The 21,924-nt window shown below is 45.5% G+C and overlaps 1 protein-coding gene across 1 annotated transcript; it reads left to right on the forward strand.

Annotated features, from left to right (window-relative positions):
- Positions 1-6: 6 nt before the first annotated feature.
- Positions 7-21,811, forward strand: LOC310789145 (high-affinity choline transporter 1-like; the record flags this gene model as incomplete). The annotated part of the gene is made up of 9 exons (XM_083650738.1): positions 7-190; positions 2,858-2,971; positions 6,512-6,667; positions 8,032-8,180; positions 9,191-9,334; positions 11,427-11,580; positions 14,959-15,176; positions 15,701-16,214; positions 21,795-21,811. 9 exons carry the CDS (start codon positions 7-9, stop codon positions 21,809-21,811), a joined length of 1,650 nt encoding a protein of 549 aa, XP_083506864.1.
- Between the last annotated feature and the right edge of the window lie 113 nt (positions 21,812-21,924).

A 21,924-nucleotide genomic window follows, 5' to 3' on the forward strand; every position in this document is an offset into this window, starting at 1 on the left:
GTTATCATGGCCCTGAACGTCCCGGGCCTGGTGGTCACTCTCCTCTTCTACGCGCTGGTGCTTGGAATCGGCGTGTGGGCTTCCATCAGATCCAAAAAGGATGAGAGCAGGACGCAGGCGGACCACGCAGACATGGCCCTTCTGGGCAACCGCAGTATCAGCTTGGCAGTGGGGATCTTTACGACAACCGGTGAGCGGCATTGCGGCAAGGCTGCGCGGCTGCAATGGGTTATTTTTTATGCTGCATTCAAGTACCGTGGGAAAAAATCATGAGCAAGGCTTGATGGTTCAAAGCAACTTAATGGAGGGAAGCGTGCATGCGCTCATAATGCTTTTCTAAGCTGCTCCTGATCACACTTTTCATAAATTGAGTTAGCAAAGCAAACAATGTCAACCACAAACAAACAAAAATCAACAAGATGATTTTGATGAAACATTTTCATCATTTAGGCTACTATAGAAAATTGTTCATAATTTACTATTTAGAATGCTGAGGAACAGTATTTGGTAATTGCCTTGGGATATTATTATGCTGCACACATTCTCTGTGGGAATAGCCTACCTAGCTGTTAGAGCGTTGTTACCTAGTTGTTAGAGCATGGGGGGTGGGAGAGTTGTTCCAAAGCAAACTTTGAGGGTGTGTCCACTGGTCTAGCCGGCATACATGTAGGCTACTGTTTTCCGTAGCCTACATTTACTGTACTGATGATAGAAGTGATGGGAAAATGAACAATTCAACAAGTCTGTAACTGCACTGCCTGGCAATTATAATAAGAGTTATGATCACAAAATGACTTAGGCCTGTAGCCTAATGACAAATGTTCATTTTATTTGTTTTATTTTAAGTTAATTATGACTCCCTACTGGACAGGTAGGCTATATTGTCTTGGTGACCTAGGCCTATAACAAGTAAGGCAATCAGCTCTGCATGCAGTATTTACTAGGGTAGGATACCTGATAGGCCTACTTATGTAAACAATAGTTTCAAGGTCAGCACTTTCCCATCATGTAACAGTGTGAAACAATGTCTGCAGGCTTTCATTCCAACCAAACGCTACAGCTGAAAACTAAACCGTGGGTGTGATAATATCAGTTTTGGACAAAGTTACAGGCTACTCAGGAAGTGAAATAAGTAATTGTTTTACTAACTAGGCATCTCGCATGCTACGCACGCTCGGTTCCTAGGCCTGCCCAATGCTCGCCCTCGCCCGCCGTGCAGCTTGCATACGCAGCTCGACCGCTACGCGGCCTTGTGCGCCCTGCAGCTTGACGGCTGTGCGGGCTCACTTGCTCCATGTCATGACATCACTGATGACCACTGCGCGTCGCGTATGCATACGTGGCCTCACCTGCTCTATGACATCACTGATGACATCATCACGGATGGCATCATGGATGACATCACTGATGTCATCACTGAACTTATATAGCATCAGCCAGGAAGGATAACATCACTGATCACATCACATCATTTGGTAATTAGGGCAATCGCCTAATTAAAAAATCTGGCTCAGTCAGGTCACCCGCTAGCCCAGGGGCGGAAGCCATTGTCTCTGTCTGGTTCATCCCCGATTCTACCTACTTATACTCCCATCACTTATTATTATATAGCCTCAGACTGATGACATCACTGATGACATCATCATCGATGAAATCATCACTGAACAACCTCAGCCTTAGGGCAATTAATCTGCACATCTGCCCTAATTAAAAAATCTAGCTCCATCAGGGTGATGGATGTGTGTGTGTGTGTGTGTGTGTGTGTGTGTGTGTGTGTGTGTGTGTGTGTGTGTGTGTGTGTGTGTGTGTGTGTGTGTGTGTGTGTGTGATGTTGTCGATGAGGACAGTAGAGAGGCCACCATTTTGGAGTGAAGTGGGGTGTGCTTTTGATTCCAGTCTGGAAGAAGCTTTTATCACCAAGGTTTTGAAATACCAACTGCTCAAGGATGCCATTTTACAGCTTGGGTATAATTGTAAATCGCTTGTTTTCATATTTGGAAGCCTTGGTAATGTCCATACAGTAGGCTGGTCATAAGTGGCCTGCAGAGGGCAGGACTGCCCAGACCGAGAGCCAAGGCTCTGGCCAAATTCTGCTCTATTTCTGCAATAATTGGCAGTCGCCACATTTGGAGGAGGCGTTGTTTCCTTTATCCATAGATTCAGACTAGATACATCTGTCATAGGCCATGTTCAGACTAGGAGGCCAAATCTGATTTGTGAACTTTAGTGACCTACATTATTAATGACTTTATCCAGATTGGTTTTATGAGTCTGGACGCTCCAAGTCTGATTTGTGTCACTTGTCCCCAATCACATATCAAGGTAGTTTCCAATCTGCTTCAAATGTGCTTTCGACTGATGTGTCTTCAGTGCGGACGCGCAGATCCACCAAATCTGATTTGAACGCCACTCGCAACTCGTCATCAAATGCTTCTGCGCACGAAAACCATGTCGCCAACGTACGTATATACTGACGCCCACGTCGTTACCATAGCAACCCATGCAGATAGGCTGTTTAGGTCTGGACACACAGATCCGACTTGAAAATCAGATTTGTGGCAGTGCGGACACACTCCCGAATCTGATTTGGGAAACCAATCAAGATAATGATGATTGATGATGACTTTATCAGCAAATCGGATTTGCCTGTAATGTGAACATGACCTATACGATTTCCCATTGATTGTGCATCTATTATTGTTTGTGTTCAAGGATTTTTTGTGTAAATGTGAACACAAATAAAGGTATTCAAATGTGTGTGTGTGTGTGTGTGTGTGTGTGTGTGTGTGTGTGTGTGTGTGTGTGTGTGTGTGTGCGTGCGTGCGTGTGTGCGTGCGTGCGTGCGCACACCATGCAGCCACCTGGGTTGGAGGGAGCTTCATCATCGGCACGGCAGAGGCAGTGTACGACCCGACATTGGGACTAATCTGGGCTGTAATGCCATTAGCAGCCACCGTGGCCTTCCTCGTAGGTAAGTCTCTTTTTAACCCAGTGGTTTTCAAAGTAGGTACGAGACCCCTGGAACTCCCCAGGGACCCGTGGGTCCCCAGCAACAAGATCGATTTCCCTTACTCTCACATGTTCAGACGGGGTCCACCCGCTATGCCGACCACCCGCAATGCCGACGTTAGGTTTAGGTGTGGGGGGTGGGAGAGGTTAGGATTAGGGTTAGGTTCTGGGGGAGGTTAGGTTTAGGCGTGAGGGGTGGGAGAGGTTAGGTTTAGGGTTAGGGTCTGGGGGAGGTTAGGTTTAGGCGTGAGGGGTGGGAGAGGTTAGGTTTAGGGTTAGGGTCTGGGGGAGGTTAGGTTTAGGCATGAGGGGTGGGAGAGGTTAGGTAGGGTCTGGGGGAGGTTAGGTTTAGGCGTGAGGGGTGGGAGAGGTTAGGTTTAGGGTTAGGGTCTGGGGGAGGTTAGGTTTAGGCATGAGAGGTTAGGTTTAGGCGTGGGGGGTGGGAGAGATTAGGTTTAGGGTCTGGGGGAGGTTAGGTTTAGGCGTGGGGGGTGGGGTGGGGTGGGAGAGATTAGGTTTAGGCTCTGGGGGAGGTTAGGTTTAGCCGTGGGGGTTGGGAGAGGTTCAGTTTAGGGTTAGGGTCTGGGGGAGGTTAGGTTTAGGCATGGGGGGTGGGAGAGGTTAGGTCCAGCCAGTCCACGACATGCTGCACGCCACCTCGCTCAGTGGTTCTTCTTGCAGGCTGTCGGCACATAGACGGGGCACCGTTCAGACCCAACGTCTTACGTACGTCAACACGCTTACAGCGACGGAGGGTCTGAATCACAAGTCAAATTTCCGGGTTGCACCGTCAGGAATGGTACGGCGAAATCTGACTGGATGGGTTTTTTACGGAAGTCCGGCATGCTGTCCGTGGTTGGTCAATTCATATGTCTGTCACGCCTCTTTTCTTTGCCTTGGGGGACGGGCGTTGGCCACTTTTCAAGAGTTGTGTTCCAGAGGTAGATGTATGGTATCTACAGCTGGCTACTGGGAGACTAGATTTCCTTAGTCATCCAATTGAAATTCTGGTTTCTGGTATGTACAGTTCTCCACCCACAGGAAGTGATTAATCAAAGCTTTCTCTGTTTAGAGAATTCTGAACTCTCCTTTGCCTCTCTCATCCATTTGGTATCCTTTAAAGCAGTGTTTTTCTATGAGAGTGCTAATTGGTGTCCTTATAGTCCAGGCATTTTACGCAAATATGTGGGTCAACCTCACACTAATTGCAACAAAACCAAACTCAACTGATTTTGTATCCTCAATATGTCCTCAATGAAGGAAAAAAAGTGTTAAGGAAATGTATGAAGGGAAAGTTTTGAAAATGACCTAAATATGATGGTAGCCTATGGAATCCTATGGAAGCCTTTTTTTTTTTTTTTTAATGTGCCATAAATCTCATCACTTATGTATGTGTACGTATGTGTTTTTTGCTTCAAGGAGAAAATAAAATAAATAAATAAATAAAAATGTTAAAAAATAAATAAAAAAACGTTTTTGGTAGCATCATATGGGTCATTTTCAAAAATTTCCCTTCATACATTTCCTTAACACTTTTTTTCCTTCATTGAGGACATATTGAGGATACAAAATCAGTTGAGTTTGGTTTTGTTGCAATTAGTGTGAGGTCAAGTGACATTTTTACTGGACTATTAGGGTTTATGGGCCTGTGTCCATGTGTGTATCATGTATGTGTGTTTCACAAGTGAGATTCTGAATTTGTCCTACACTGCATATTTTAACCCATTGATACCTGATGCAGCATTTGTGTGTGTATCCCTTTAAGACTGCGAACCGCGTCACACGGTTCGCGGTCTTAAAGAGATACACACACAAATGAGGGATATACACGCAACTGCATCAGATACTGTCTTGCTGAGCAACACGTTTTTGATTTCCGACGCTTTTTCACGTATGGATTTGGATGCACATGGTTGGGGTTAGGGTTTGGATATGGGTCAAGGTTTGGGAAGGAAGACCCCTAGGGCCAGAACTCAGTGGAAGGTGCCCGACGGCGGAGCTGGTCGGCCTTTCCAACGCGGAGCTCTGCTGGTGGTGGTGGATTGCAAATAGTGTTAATATTGTATTTGTGATATTTTTTTATTTAGTCTTAGTCCTGTGTCAAATGTCCTTGTTAGGTTTTTTTTAATCATTTTTAGTCAACCTCATCCTGTTTTTTAGTCAAGTATTAGTCGACTAAAAGTCTGAGTATTTTAGTCTCATCTGAGCCAAAGAAAACCGTAACTATTGTTTCATTAGAATTTCCAAACTCAAAAGAAAGATCTATTAAACTGTTATGGAATGGTATTTAAGGTTTGAACGTGCAATACAGACACAGATTTAACTGTTTAACTTCATCTTCTTCTCTTCTGATTGGATGTCTTGCCAACTCCCTAGTCTAGTTTTTATTTGTCCGCGGAAATGTCAATAGATTTCCTCATCACTTTTTATTTAATTAACGTCTACTTTTCACCAGTGAAAATAGGTAGTCGATGAACATTTTAGTAGTTTTCATCGACGAAATTAACACTGATCGCAAAGTGGGCCGCCGGTGCCTCAGTCCTATAGGGCGTGACTGGTGCCTCAGTCCTATAGGGCAGGGCCGCCGGTGCCTCGGTCCTATAGGGCATGACCGCCGGTGCCTCAGTCCTATAGGGCGGGACTGCCGGTGCCTCAGTCCTATAGGGCATCACTGCCGGTGCCTCAGACCTATAGGGCGCGACTGCCGGTGCCTCAGTCCTATAGGGCATCACTGCCGGTACCTCAGACCTATAGGGCGCGACTGCCAGTGCCTCAGTCCTATAGGGCATCACTGCCGGTACCTCAGACCTATAGGGCGGGACTGCCGGTGCCTCAGACCTATAGGGCGGGACTGCCGGTGCCTCAGACCTATAGGGCGGGACTGCCGGTGCCTCAGTCCTATAGGGCGGGACTGCCGGTGCCTCAGACCTATAGGGCGGGACTGCCGGTGCCTCAGACCTATAGGGCGGGACTGCCAGTGCCTCAGTCCTATAGGGCGGGACTGCCGGTGCCTCAGACCTATAGGGCGGGACTGCCGGTGCCTCAGTCCTATAGGGCGGGACTGCCGGTGCCTCAGACCTATAGGGCGGGACTGCCGGTGCCTCAGACCTATAGGGCGGGACTGCCGGTGCCTCAGTCCTATAGGGCGGGACTGCCGGTGCCTCAGACCTATAGGGCGGGGGGGGCCGCCGGTGCCTCAGTCCTATAGGGTGGGGCCGCCGGTGCCTCGGTCCTATAGGGCGGGGCCGCCGGTGCCTCGGTCCTATATGGCGGGACTGCCGGTGCCTCGGTCCTATAGGACCGAGGCACCGGCATATATGCATATATGCAGACAGTAGAGTAGCAGGCGGTGGAAAATACACAATGCCACACATGATGCATGTTGAGATTTCTTTTAAGGGGGTGCTGCACTCCACCCACAATCAATGCACATGAAAAGAGACGGATTCACACTGTAAAAAAGGACAGAACAGTAAAATGCAGTTCTCTCACATTCCTTAAGGCGGCTTCTTCTTTGCCGAGCCGATGAGAGACAGAAAGTATGTGACCATGATGGACCCTTTCCAGATCAAGTACGGAAACGTCCTGAGCGGAGTTCTGTCTGTGGCGCCGCTCCTCTCCGAAATTATTTGGGTGACATCAACGCTGATCAGCTTAGGTAAGATTATGCATCTGGGTCTGCATGTGCGTAAGGGTGTGTTTGTGTGATCCGAGCTATGCATGACGACTTACAGTTGCACGTGTTTTTGTGTGTAAAATGAATCATGGTGTTGGTTCATGCAGGACACGGAAGTCATAGGCTACGCTGTAATCAGCTGTCCGCCCGCTGATTAGATCCTCGTTTAATCATCCACCAATCACATCCATTCTCACAACAAGGCGGTCCATTTAAATATGGCTGCCTTCTACACTGGTCTTTGCTACTCAGTCTTAGCCTTTGTTCACATCATACGCCAAAGCCACGCTAAAGCCAAGCCGAAGCTGAGTGTCACGCTACACCGGTCACACGAGAAGCACTCTCCTTTCCTCAGCGCCTCGCTCGGCGCGCCTTGCCCCCGCCAACAACTTGCATTGACTTCATGCCTGGCAGCTTCATGCTTCACGTTTGGAAAATAGAACAGAAACCTGAACGATCGCTTCAGCGCAGCTTCAGCATAGCGTGGCGTGCCGCTGGTGTGAACGGTTGTCAAGTGTGAACCATGTTATCAAGGACTCCGAGATTAAACTGCGTGGCTTCAGCGTGGCTTTAGCATGGCGTATGGTCGCTGCAAAGCTTTGCCTCCACCACCCCAGCCTCCACCTTTAGTTCAGAGTCTGCATGGCTCAAAGGTTAAACAATGTTTTGCTTTGCCCTCACTCTTGTTTCTGCTCCCTGATTAGCTTAGCATGCTGCTGCTTCGCTAATCCAGGGAGCATCTTCTGTAAAGAGTGGAGCCATCAGCGCCAAACAGAACTGTATTTCCAATTCCATTTGTTGCAATAAATGGTTAAATCTATGGTGAGAGTGTTCCTGAACCGACGTAACTTGTAGGCCTACGTAGAAATGTGCATTACAGTATGTGTGAGCATGCTTGTGAATATAGGGATGGGTATATCATTTCGTATTTTAAGAACTCTTTTAAATGGCAATACAGACATTAGGAAAAGTCAGGTACCAGCAGCATTGTATTTTTAATTCAACAAAGTTGTTGCACATATACATTTCAAAAAGGTCAAAATGACCGCTGTGGTCTTCCTAGTGTTTTAGTAAGCGGTGCGCTCCAAACGATAATGTTAGTAAAGGTGTGTGCGCCGTGTGTGCACGGTTTCGGAGCACCAGAGGGTGGATATTTCACTCAGCAGCTCAGGCATGGGACCTAAATGAGGCACCTAAATCTGTGTTGCAATTTGGTACCCGTATTACTGGTTGTAAAGATACCAGTACCGGGTTTCGGTACCCAACCCTACTTGTGTGATGCTTGTGTGCCTGGGTGTGTGTCCACTCGGTGTATGGCCTATGTGTGTATCGTGTGTGTTTCATAGGTGTTACCATGAGTGTGATTCTGGACTTGTCCTACACTGTAAGCATCTGGATCTCCGCTGCAGTGGCCATTACCTACACACTGATGGGAGGTCTCTACTCTGTGGCCTACACAGACATCATACAGCTCATTCTCATATTTATCAGCTTGGTGAGTTATTCCATTCAAAGTGCTTATAACCAAGCTTGTGTGCACCGCAGGGAACTTGTTTTTGGCTGCAATCAACCCACAGGCGAAATAAATATAATATAAATATCTGAATTGTGAAAATAAAAAAGAAGGTAAATGTGACTTTTGGGGGGTAAGTTGCCTCATCGTTTTATATTAGTCTGCCTAAAAGTGTGTGTGTGTGTGTGTGTGTGTGGGGGGGGGAAGGGGGGGGGGGGTACTTGAATAACTGGTCTATATTTGCATGTAGCCTATATAAGTGTACATTCATTTGTGTTATTTATGCAATAGTACATGATCGAAAAATAAATTGTTAAAATATGATAAAAACAAAGGTGTAAAGTTCTAATGTGCTCAGGTGGGGGAAAAAATCGACCTACCTACCTACCTACCTACCTACCTACCTACCTACAGTACCTACCTACCTACAGTACCTACCTACCGACCGACCTACCTACCTACCTACCTACCTACCTACCTACCTACCTACCTACCTACCTACCTACCTACCGTTTCTTTTTATCTAGTATTCATTTCTTTTAATGCAAGTTAATGGAACTGCACCCGCCTTACACACTGCTGCTGCATCGTATTTCTGTTTGAATCAGTGTTCTATGTTTTGTTATCAACAATTTGTTTTTAATTACATATGGGGACCACAATGGAAATAAGCCCTAGGGCTTTATTGTGTTTTTATCCTCAGTGATCTCCTGTGATGTTTGTTCTTAACTTATGTTTGATATTTGGTGCTTGTCCTCTTCTTTGTTCTTTTTATCCTATCACCAAATAAATTCATTCATACCTACCTTCAGTACTTACCTACCTATCTACAGTATACCTACCTATCTATAGTACCTACCTACCTACCTACCTACAGTATACCTACCTACCTACAGTACCTACTTACCCACCTACCTATCTATAGTACCTACCTACCTACCCATTTCTCTGTACATCTGCTCATGAGCTGGACACTCCAACTCTCTCCACAGTGGCTGTGCGTCCCCTTCCTCTTCATGAGTCCCGCCTCCTTGGACATCACCAAGACGTCCTTCAACAACACCTTCCAGGCCCCCTGGGTCGGCATGCTGGAAGCAGACAGAGCCTGGAGGTGGATTGATCATTTTCTACTGCTGGTAAGGTACTGAAAAGCATGATATCCTTCAAGACTTCTAACCTGTTAATGGGGCCCATTAGCACATGTCCACTCCACTCCATTCCACCTGAGATGTTCAGCAATGGACAAAGGTGACTCCATATGCTTACAAGACTATTCATAGCACAGAATTAACACCCAAGAAAATGATAATAATTCTGAGATATTCTATCTAGACTGAGTCCCATTTATACACTGAAATGATGCTGGACATAATGATTCACTATGCTGTATACTCAACTATTACTCTGTTCTCCTTCGCTTAGGCAGGTCATCTCTGATAACATGTTCAGGCTGATTGATTTGATTTGATTTGATTAAAAGACAACAAAATCCAAGGGATAAACATGTAAAAGTGTGGACACTTATTTACGGTCCCTTGTCTTAGAAAACAGGACATACAGTAACACATAACATCAAATAAACAATAGCCTACCAATCAATCAAGAATAAAAAGAAACAAGAGATACAACACAAGTTCAAAAAACATTTAAACGAAAGGCTCTAGCTTACTCAGGAATACAATAATTTTTTCAGAACGTTCTTAAAACCGTTCAGCGAATTTGCAGACTTAGGGCCCTATCTTCGCAACGGTGGTAATTTTGCGTCAGCGCCTGTTTTGTGCTGGAATAGCGCAGCGCAAAGCCCTAATTGTGGGCGTGTCGGGCCGCTGCGCTTCACGTCATCTCGGCGCAAACCTCCATAGGTGTGTTCATGCCATAACAGGATTCACAAGGTGAGATCACTCCCCTTAAAAGCCACAGCGTCACCGCCATCACGTCTGTGACAGGCAGCAGCTTCTTTCTTGCTCAGTGCAAGCAGAGTGACAGAGTGAGAGAGAGAGAGAGAAAAGAGAGAGGGAGAGAGTCAGAGAGAGAGAGGGGGAGAGAACGAGAGAGGGAAGAGAGAATTGGAGGATGAACCAGAACAAGACGGTATCTTGGCCAGAGCGCAAACTGACACTTGCGGGAGGGAGATGATAGGCTAGAGGCACACGGACACGCCTGGGCCACGCCTACACCCGTGTCTGCGCTTAGATCCCAGCGCAAAACTGGACGGTGGAGGCAGACGATAGCTTAAGACGCAGGGAAGATAGCAATAAGAGGCGTGCAAATGGCAGCGCAAACAACAGCAGCGCCGAACGAAGATAGGGCCCCTAATCTTGTTCCACTCCTCCTACCCATACCCCCCCCCCCCTCCGCAAGTGGGATCCGTCGAGTACCAGGCAGCCAGCTGCTTCTGTGTGGAACGGAGAGAACAATCCGATGCATGAGTGCTGCCCGCCCGCCTGGAATCTCCAAGGGGCGACCCCTTAGTTAACGTTATCCTGGAATGCGAGTTTAACGAGCCAATTACATTTATTTGCATTCTTAGACATTACCGTTTGCTTTATTTTGTATGTTACATACAATTGGCCAAGTTAGTAGTTAGTTTATAGGCTAGAAATTCTGCCAGATCACAGACACTAGGTACCATTTTCTCCTTCATTTGGAGGAGAAAATTCTCCTGAAATGAAGATTGATTGACAGCTGCCATGGCATGATATGATTGGTTGAAACGGGGTAGAAATTTTATAGTGCAATGTCAGCAAACTGTATAGATTACTGTTATGAATGAAATCTTGAAAAAATAACTTTTGATGTGAAAAAGTGTGAAAAACTAAAGAAATTTGATTTTTGTGATGTTTTTGGGCATACATTATTAAATGGGTGCACTGAATACCCAGGTATTTGAACTAAAAGAAAAGAAAAGTCATTTTTGGGTTCAGCTCGACTTTAAAAACAAACAACAAAAACCAAGGAGATGTCATGTTCTCTGTGTCAGCATTACCTTGTTTTACCTCCTTATAGCGGTGCCACCTGAGCAAAGTGCCTTGCTCAAAGGCAGTCTGATTGCAGTTGTTGTGGAATGGGACAGCGATACTAACTCACCTTCCCAGTTCAGGGTTTCTAAGCCAGCCATAGGAAGTGTTGACTTTCCGGTCACAAGTTTGACCGATTGTATCGTCTTCTCTATATCATTTCCTCCAGAAATCAATTTTCTCCTTGTTTCATTCCTTGTTTCATTTGAAGAGTATAGGAGACCTGGGCTTTCAGGACTTCCACCAGAGGACCTTATCGGCTTCTTCCTCAGCCACGGCCAAGATGCGATGCTACGCTGCAGCGTTCCTCATCCCTACATTTGGAATCCCTCCTGTGCTGATTGGAGCAGTGGCTGCATCAACAGGTAGCTATCATAGCTGTGCTCCATGATTTGTGTCTGATATCCAACCCAGTCATAACCAGTCGATGGTCATATAATAACAGCGCAGGGCGGCGGAAAGGGGGGGTGCTGCAGCTGCTGTTTTGTATTGGAATTGCAGTCTAAAAATATATATATATATTAATATATGTTTTATATGTTTTATTCTGCAATATTTAGGGTTTATGAGCAAAGCAAAGAGGGTGGAGATGTTATTTTTGACGTTTTTAAGTTCAGTGTTTCTGCCTGTGTTGCTGTCTGTTGTAGTGTAAAACGACCTAAAGGGAGAGAAAGTGGTGATATGAAATTGAGTGAGAAAAGGAGACAATACTATACACAACAGTATAATCCTATAATGTTAATTTAAAATGACATATTCCTCCAAATAACAGCGCCGCCAAACAGTCTCTTCCTTGCAGCACCCCCTTCTTAAAATTACTTCCAGCGGCCCTGTAAACAGTGAGACTGCTCTTGTTGTGTCCTAAATTACCTTCTTTTAACTTCTTCTGGTTGTAACTCCACATCCTTTCTCATTACTTAGCCTACTGATCACAGTGTCACTTTTGATACCTACTCCTTCTGGATGCTTTGTGTGTGTGTGTGTGTGTGTGTGTGTGTGTGTGTGTGTGTGTGTGTGTGTGTGTGTGTGTGTGTGTGTGTGTGTGTGTGTGTGTGTGTGTGTGTGTGTGTGTGTGTGTGTGTGTGTGTGTGTGTGTGTGTGTGTGTGTGTGTGTGTGTGTGTGTACTAATGGTGCGTTCACACCGACCTATTAAAGTTTTTCGCTGGCATTGAGTTTACATACAAAGTCAATGCAAACGGGCGATTGAGTGTATATTCGCCCGGGAGAAAAATCGCTGGGCGTCCGAGCGACAGCGACAGAGCGATACGGCGAAAATTCGCTCGTCGCTCCGAGATGAAATAACCCGACTCGAGCGATATTTCGCTGGCAACAGTCACTTGCTGCTCACCGCTGATTAGCTGCCGTAGCCCCGGAAGTGGCTGCAGTAAACACCCGTGCGTGAAACCAAAATCGTCCGGCTTGCCGTGGAGCAAACTCTTGGCTTGGCCCTGCTAAATGCTAGGTCACTAGCAAACAAAACCTTCCTACTGAATGACTTCTTCACTTCCCGTGAACTGGATTTGATGCTCCTGACAGAGACTTGGCTCCATGCTGGTGAGTGTACACCGTTCTCCATGCTGGTGAGTGTACTGTACACCGTTCTCCATGCTGGTGAGTGTACACCGTTCTCCATGCTGGTGAGTGTACACCGTTCTCCATGCTGGTGAGTGTACACCGTTCTCCATGCTGGTGAGTGTACACCGTTCTCCATGATGGTGAGTGTACACCGTTCTCCATGCTGGTGAGTGTACACCGTTCTCCATGCTGGTGAGTGTACACCGTTCTCCATGCTGGTGAGTGTACACCGTTCTCCATGCTGGTGAGTGTACACCGTTCTCCATGCTGGTGAGTGTACACCGTTCTCCATGCTGGTGAGTGTACACCGTTCTCCATGCTGGTGAGTGTACACCGTTCTCCATGCTGGTGAGTGTACACCGTTCTCCATGCTGGTGAGTGTACACCGTTCTCCATGCTGGTGAGTGTACACCGTTCTCCATGCTGGTGAGTGTACACCGTTCTCCATGCTGGTGAGTGTACACCGTTCTCGGAACTTCTTCCTCCCGACTGTACATTTCTCAGCTCCCCCCGGTCCAAACTAGTCTTGAGAATTGTGCCTGTCGACGAGCGATTTAAACACAGCGACAGAGCGATTCCAAAGGGTTGAATCGAGCGACAGGGAGAAAAATAAATATCTCGGTGTGAACACAGCTTAAGCGTGAATCTTTATTACACCCAGACTACTCTACTACTACCCTACTATCCAGACTACTCTAGATTATTCCACTGACAGTGGACAAGATTAGTCCTGAAATGCTTAAAGGGACACGTCAACATTTTGGGAGATTCGCCTATTTGCCATATTCCTGAAGACGAGAATATAGATGCCTTTCTCTCCTCTGTGCGTGCAGTGTAAAGTAGCCTTTCTCTCCTCTGTGCATGCAGTGTAAAGTAGCCTTTCTCTCCTCTGTGCGTGCAGTGTAAAGTAGCCTTTCTCTCCTCTGTGCGTGCAGTGTGCGTGCAGTGTAAAGTAGCCTTTCTCTTCTCTGTGCGTGCAGTTTAAAGTAGCCTTTCTCTCCTCTGTGCATGCAGTGTAAAGTAGCCTTTCTCTCCTCTGTGCGTGCAGTGTAAAGTAGCCTTTCTCTCCTCTGTGTGTGCAGTGTAAAGTAGCTTTTATCTCCTCTGTGCGTGCAGTGTAAAGTAGCCTTTCTCTCCTCTGTGTGTGCAGTGTAAAGTAGCTTTTATCTCCTCTGTGCGTGCAGTGTAAAGTAGCCTTTCTCTCCTCTGTGTGTGCAGTGTAAAGTAGCTTTTATCTCCTCTGTGCATGCAGTGTAAAGTAGCCTTTCTCTCCTCTGTGCGTGCAGTGTAAAGTAGCCCCGAACCCCTCCTGCCAGTGAGCTTAGCATTTGAATGGTAGTGAATGCAAATAGCAACCCACAACCACACAACACAGCCTACATAAACTCGCCATGGACCCCTACTGTATAAAGATGCAAATAGTAGTTTTGGGTACACAGCACAACAGCATAGGGCAACCCACAACCTGTATGCATGTATTACTTTGAAATTATATTAGTTATTTTGTTACATGTACGAATAAATTACTACCATTTTAGGTCTGTTTCTTTCTGTAAATGTCATGTACAGCACAGGATATAGCCTGTAGGACTCAAAACACACACCTTAAAAAAATCAGACAAGGGCCAAAGGGGCCTCTTTGGCTCAGGGCTCTGGACACTTGCCCACTTTGCCCATGCGATAATCCATCCCTGCTTGAAACCCTGTGCCAAGGTGCTGGAAAGGAGACTCTGGACAACCTCAGATCCAGAAGGAGCAATGCTAATTCCTTCCTGGTCTCAGAACGATAGATCTGATTTTTACCCTATATAATAGATAATCAAGGGCTCATGGACATTTGCGAATGCTATCTACATGTGTTGGTGTATTTGGAGGAGAATGTGGAGCTTGGCTTGTTGGCGTGAGCCATTTGGTGCCGACATAGGCTACTCAGAGTGAGAGCTGTGTTCGTTGGCATTACATCAGGCTCACTCAAGGTTGGCATTGGATTCCGACAAGGATGCACATTGTCCCTTCACCAAGGTGCTGCTTAGTTCTGGTTTGGCAACATTTGGGTGGCATCTCTACTTTTTGCACTTGTACTCTGACAAAGGATTGAGCACACTGATTGCCAGACACATATCTAATCAATTTGTCTCGTTTGTCATGTTCCTTGTCCTTACCTCAGACTGGAACCTGACCTCGTATGGCTCTCCATCTCCTTTTGAACGAGGTCAGACGGGTCTGATCTTACCCATCAGCCTGCACCACCTCACCCCGCCCTACATCTCCGTCATCGGCATCGCAGCTGTTGCCGCCGCTGTGATGTCATCAACTGACTCTGCCCTGCTGTCTGCAGCCTCCATCTTCACCGCCAACATCTACAAGAACATCCTCAGGACCCAGGTGAGGAGGACGGGGACAGGGAGAAGACATTGAGATGAGAGCAGGATGTGGAGAAAAAAGAAATGGCAAGATAGAATAGGACTAAAAGCATTCATGGTTTACCCTTTTTTAGAACATAGAGTAGGGGTGCACTCTTGTGGCCGAAATGAGTATTACAAACACCTAGAAAAACCAGCCTGACAAACAAAAACAAATCATCTGCCCAAACATGTTTTCACAGATGGAAATAAATAAATCATTATTATTATTATTATTATTATTATTATTATTATTATTATTATTATTATTATTATTATTATTATTATTATCATCATTAATAATAATAATAATAATAATAATAATAATAATAATAACAAATAAATAAATAAATAAAAAAAAAAAAAAAAAAAAAAAAAAAAAAAAAAAAATATATATATATATATACACACATATCGTAGAATATATTGATCTATGGACACCGTGACAATGGACATGTTTACGTTATCATATTATATTATATCGTATCATATTTCCTTTCATTCTAGGCATCAGAGGGTGAGATCCGGTGGGTGATCCGTATTGCTGTGGTGCTAGTGGGCTTGGCCGGCACCTCACTCACCTTCCTGCATACTGGTGTCATGGCATTCTGGATCCTTGGCGGAGAAATCGCCTATGTTATGATGTTCCCTCAACTGGTCTGTGTCCTCTTCGTCGACATCTCCAACGGTTATGGGGCTGCCATGGGCTTTCTGGTGGGACTGTCGTTAAGACTGTTGTGTGGAGAGCCGCTGGTAGGGCTACCGCCTGTCCTCCACTTCCCTGGATGCACTCTTGAAGATGGTGTTTATGTTCAGTATTCTCCAGTCAGGACCATCTGCATGATGTCTACCTTCGCCACCATATTGCTGTTCTCCTACCTGGCATCGCTGCTCTTTAACAGAGGTTTGCTTCCTGAGAAGTGGGATGTGTTTAAAGTGAAAGCCCAGCAGTCACCACAAACACTAACACCAACAGGTGGCACCAACAGAGACAATGGACATGGGAATTTAGAAGCACCAAGTGAGAGTTGTGGAGTTTCAGAACCAATGTTAAATTCAGCGCTTTAGGACATAAACATAATTGTCCATTCAGTGGACAGCCTGATCTCAACTTGTATATGGAGGAGTCATGTTCCACGCATAAACAAGTCTTTGCTTCAGAGGAGTAAGTCAAAAGGGGGCTTAGCCCTTCCAAATGTCATGTTTTATTATCGGTCAGCAAATGTTCAGAAGATTTATCTGCTGAATTTAAATAAACTCTTTAAGAGAAACCAGACAAATTTTCTGTCCTCCCTACTTCTGACAATCATAATATTATTCATATTTGCATGATATGTTGAAATCTATACCATATTGTGAACAAACCCTCAGTAACTGCTGAAGACCAGCACTACATGGAAAAAAAAAATCACCAGATCGTCTGCGTGTACGGTGAGATAATCACCAACCATGCACCCTGTTCCACAGGCATTTAAGTGAGAAGATAAATCATCCATATAGACATTAAAAAGATAAGGGGACAAGATACTTCCCTGACGGACCCCATTATTCACATGGAACGGAACAGATACAGATTTTCCCCATTTAACTTGCATCATCTTGTGAGCATACCAGAAAACCAAAATCCTCAACAGAGATCTAGGGACGCTTCGTTGACATAATTTGTGGAATAGCTTTCCATGTCTGACATGATCAAATGCTTTAGAAGCCAGGGTGGGAATTTCATCATTTTAGGGGCAAGGCCACCAGGCCTTTTGTGTCACAAATTTGTTTAGGGCACAAGGCCACATGTCAGGGCACAAAGGCAATTGCTCTGTTGACATCATGAAGAGCGATTCTTCTGAATGTGTTCAAATTAGTCAATGACACATCCTTTGCATAGGGCAGGCTACATTAAAGTGAGACCACTGGCGCTTTTAAAGCAACTGGCAGTAGCAGGCTGGTAGCAGGGCACTGCCAAGGTGGCCTTAGGGATCTCAGAGCATCCCAGCCAAAGGGCCATGACCTCCATGGCCTCTGTGTAATTCCAACCCTGTTGGAAGCATCAATAAAACACATAAAAAGTGTGGAGTTTTGCCTTGTGTATCTATCTAAAATCTCATGTTTCCATGTTGCCATGTTTCCGTTTAAAACCAAACTGATTATCAGAAGTCAGGATGTAGTCTACTGTCCAGCAGAAATGTATTAAGTAGAGTTCTCTCCAGGGGGCACGGTGGTGCAGTGGTAGCGCTGCCGCCTCACAGCTAGATGGTCTTGGGTTCGATTCCCACCTGGGACACTGTGAGCGCTGAAGGAGTGCGTGCCCGTCCGCATGTGCTCGAGTGCCCACCGCCCGGGTGGGGTCGTCAAAAAGGGCCTTTCTGTGTGGAGTTTGCATGTTCTCCCCGTGCCCCCTGGGGGTTTCCTAGGAACCCCTCACCAAAACATGTAATATCCTGGTCGCTGAAGTGGTGCCTCCTCTGGTCGTTCCGCTGTCAGGTGAAAAGAAGCGGCTGGCTAACTGCCCATGTCTCGGAGGAAGCATGGAGCCAGTTTCGGCTCTCCCCAGATCGGCAGAGGGTGGAGCAGCAACCAGGATAAATAAATTTAAATTAGCACTAATGGGGGATAAAAATGGGATAAAAAAGTAGAGTTCTCTCCAGCACGTTAGCTAGAATGCTGGCAAGTGCTCTATAGGGCTGTAATTCTCTGAACTGTTTAGTTGATCAACTTTGTCTTTGATGACAGGCACTAATATCACAGATATAATAGAATCTGGTCAAATACCATGAACTAAAAACCCACTAAAACAAATGGCGAGCAACATTTTTTTTATTGTAGGCTACTGATGTTTTATTTACTAACACATTTAAAATGTTCAGCAGTTTTATCCATACCACAAGCCTTATTATTTTCAAGCTTCATGACTGCATCATGGACTTCTTGTGGGGTAGGTAGTGTATGTATTTTACGTGTGTGTCATTTGTGTTTCTTAGGTGGAGGCTCAAATAAGCCCATATGGGTTTCCTACCTCTTCCTGCACTGTCTGGACTACTTGTTGTCTTTTGTCATCTTTTATGCATCTTAAACTGTGTAATTTGTGGGGGTGTGTGCATGTGCAAAATACATTCATTCATTCATTCATTCATTCATTCATTCATTCATTTGGGGTGACCTTCGTTATTTCGAATCCCACATAGGTTACGCCAAACCCCACATAGGTTACGCTAAAACCACCACCGCAAAGCGTCCTACCTGTAGTTGGCCAGTCGGCAGGAAAGTATCGCGGGACTTTACGAGACTTGGTGACCGAGATCACGTTTGAGGCAATTTGATCCCTGGGAGACTCCAGGAAATGGCCTGGGGCGAAATATCACTCTGGTGGATGTTGAGGGATCACATTACGACGATATGTGGCGAAAACGGGAATAAAAATAGCTATTTAGATGCAGGAAAGACAGGCTCACACTTGGCCCCAAATCAGCTCCATTTTACAACTGACTTGGACGCTATTGATCTCAAAACAACGCTAGGACGGCCAGAAACGCCGCGGACATCGCTGGGTGAGTGGCCAAATCATAATTATTGCCAGGAGATGGGTCCAGGTTAAAAAAAAACGAAATTCTCCTTTAAGTAAAAATAGAGATCCCCCCCCATCCATCACTTCTCAATACAGGTTAATAAAGAATCTTAAAGGAACAACTTGGTTTGCAAAAATATCGGTCTACTGTCTTTGTTTGACAAGTAACTTTATTTGGCCGTTTTAATCCCATGAAGTTGCAGAGTGGATGTCAGTCTACATGTAAACACATTCCGACCGTCCAGTCTGTCAATATCATAGTCACTATATATCATGGCCACTTCAAAAACTATTTGCAAAAATGTGAGGATGCTCATTTTTTAAGAGCTTAAGGACTATAGTCTAGTACAGTAATATATATAATATAGTATAATATATAGTAATAGTAATAGTCTAGTTCAGTGATTCTCAACCTTTTTCAGATCAGACCAAAGCCATCACAGGAATGCTGTCATCTCTTAGATCAGAACATTTCAATTTCTGTAATCCGCAATGACCTCCATGGTCTTAGAGACGTTCATTGTCCTGGCCAGGGCATCCACCTCTTTCCTGTAGGAAAGATCATCTCATCGCCGTTGGAGATCCACCCGACGACTGCTGCAAACTTCACAATGTCGCCACGCAGTCGTGAGCGTACCAGAAGGGGCTGGAGACACAGCCCTGTGGCTCTCCTTTGCTGATGGTCAGTGCGGAGGAGTCCACTCTCAACCACCTGTTGGCGGTCCATCAGAAAGCAAAATGAAGCATGAATGAAGCTTGGGAACTGAGAATGGAGAAGTTGTTTATCTGAATATATGATTCTGTCTTGTTATGTGCATGTATGGATGGACTTTGTGTAACTTGCTTGTTAATTTGTTTGTTTTGTTGGACTTGAATGGTCTGTGTCTTGTAAGCTCATAGTGCCTGGGGGCGCACAAATAGTGCCTGGGGGCGCACAAACTGATTTCACCAAGTATTAGTTGTTCCTGGACCAACATTTCTTCCTAGTATGGACCAGGAAAACCCCGCCCCGAACTCATTTGATTGGTCACCGCAATTGCTTCTTCCTGAAAACGTGTGGCAAGTAAAAAAGATGTGGTTAAAATTAGCGATAGGGTTTTCTCATCTAACCACGACCAGACCCAAACCCTAACTCTAACCACATTGTTGTACTTGCCTAAACCTAATGTCTAACCCTAATGTTTTATAAAAATGAGTGTGGTTCAACCAGGAATCAAACCCCAGTCCTCAGATTAGAAGGCAAACACCTTACCCATGCAGCCATAGGACCAAGCACACCCTGAACTGGACTTTTCCCACACCCTAACCCTTCAAATCTGAACCAAAAATGTTTTACTTGCCACACATTTTCAGGAAGAAGCAATTGCCGCGACCAATCAAATGAGTTTGAGGGACAGGGTTTTCCTTGCCCATACTAGGAAGAAATGTTGGTCCAGTAACAAGTGTTACTTGGTGAAATCAGATCATGCATGGGGGCACGGCACGGGGTCCACCCGCTATGCCGACCAGCCGCAGTGCCGACGTTAGGTTTAGGCGTGGGGGGTGGGAGAGGTTAAGTTTAGGGTCTGGGGCAGGTTAGGTTTAGGCGTGGGGGGTGGGAGAGGTTAGGGTCTGGGTCTGGGGGAGGTTAGGTTTAGGCGTGGAGGGTGGGAGAGGTTAGGGTCTGGGGGAGGTTAGGCGTGGGGGGTGGGAGACGTTAGCTCCAGCCGGTCCACCGACACGCTGCACGCCGCCTCGCTCAGCTAGTTGTGCTTGTGGGCTATCGGCATTGCGGGCTGTCGGCACTGCGGGCTGTCGGCACACAGACAGGGCACCAGGGGCACCACATGGTGTGGTAAATAAAACATATCTGGTGTCCGTGTCCTGCCCAGCTTGTTGCACAACACTGTATTGTCTGATAGAAGTGCTGACCAGCTGGTTACTGAGCTAACGTTAGCTGCTGCTAAATGCTAACGTTAGGTCTCAGCCAGAAAGACCGCTATTCACCCCCTGCGTGAAACGGTGGCCGTTTGGTTTGCTTCAAAGTGAACAACTGTGTTTCTAGCCTGTGTGATTATTAATCACGGGTATTAATCACTGGTTTAAATAAACAATTTGATACTTTCCAATCTTTGCTGAGGAAGAATTCTGTGCAAAAAGAATTAAACGCTGGTCCCAATAGGTCTAGAAATATGTTTTGGTAAATAAATGCCTGGGCGACTATTTGAAGTTTTACATTTTCGACTATAGTTTATCTCACTAAGTTTGCTTAAGTCTATTTTTTTCAACACTGGACGTGTTTTCATCTACTTGAGTCAAACTTGTCTGCATTCTGTAGCTTCCACAACAACGGCAAACGATGGCACTCGTGCTGCTGAATTAGATGCTAAAAATAAGCTATTTACACGCTTAGCAGGTGCCCCTCCGGCCTCTGTTCCACGCCATTGTGTCGTCCGTTCTAGCTCTATAATGCTTCATTTTCAGAAAATCATGTTTAGGGTGACTTGTAAAACAGAAAAGTTGAATACACGCGATCGATCCCTCACCCAGCTGTACCGTCTCTACATGTCAGTATGTGGGAGGAGATGGGTGCTGAAAAAACGTACAGAATCATAACAATAAAGAGTGGCAACAACATACTGTGACTGCTGCTGTACGGCACAACTATTAGTTTGCAACATACCTGCCTCAAATCGCCCCTCGAGGGACTAATAAACTCTTTTGAATTAAATTGAACAGAACATACTCTGGCTCAATAAAATAATTCTGTTTGCTCCCCAAACACATTTTTCAGTTATTTTGCTCCAATGTAAACTTCAGCCAGTGAAAAGTTAGCAGTAAGAAAATAATCCAAAAGTGTCTGAGTCAGAATTGTTTACACTGGATGAATATGTGATGGACAGGTAAAGGACCTGTGGGAGTGGCCTGAACCGATATAAAGCAGCGCACATCGCTGCTCTCTACAGTTAGGGAGGGAGGATTACAGCTGAATGAATGATGTTAGATGCGAGAATGTTAGACTGTGTGTGTTTCATTCATAACCATTTTTTCTTTCTCTTTTAGGTTCCTGGATCTTCTAAGGGAGTGAATTGTAAGTTTGGGTTGCTTCTCGTGTTTGTTCATCTCCTTTACAGTGGATCATTTCTAACGGAAAGCTCAAAGCAGTGTGAGTAGACTGTCAGTTTAAAGCTCC

The sequence above is a fragment of the Poromitra crassiceps genome (genome assembly GCF_964638095.1).
Source record: "Poromitra crassiceps genome assembly, chromosome: 14".
NCBI classification, from domain to species: Eukaryota; Metazoa; Chordata; class Actinopteri; order Beryciformes; family Melamphaidae; genus Poromitra; species Poromitra crassiceps.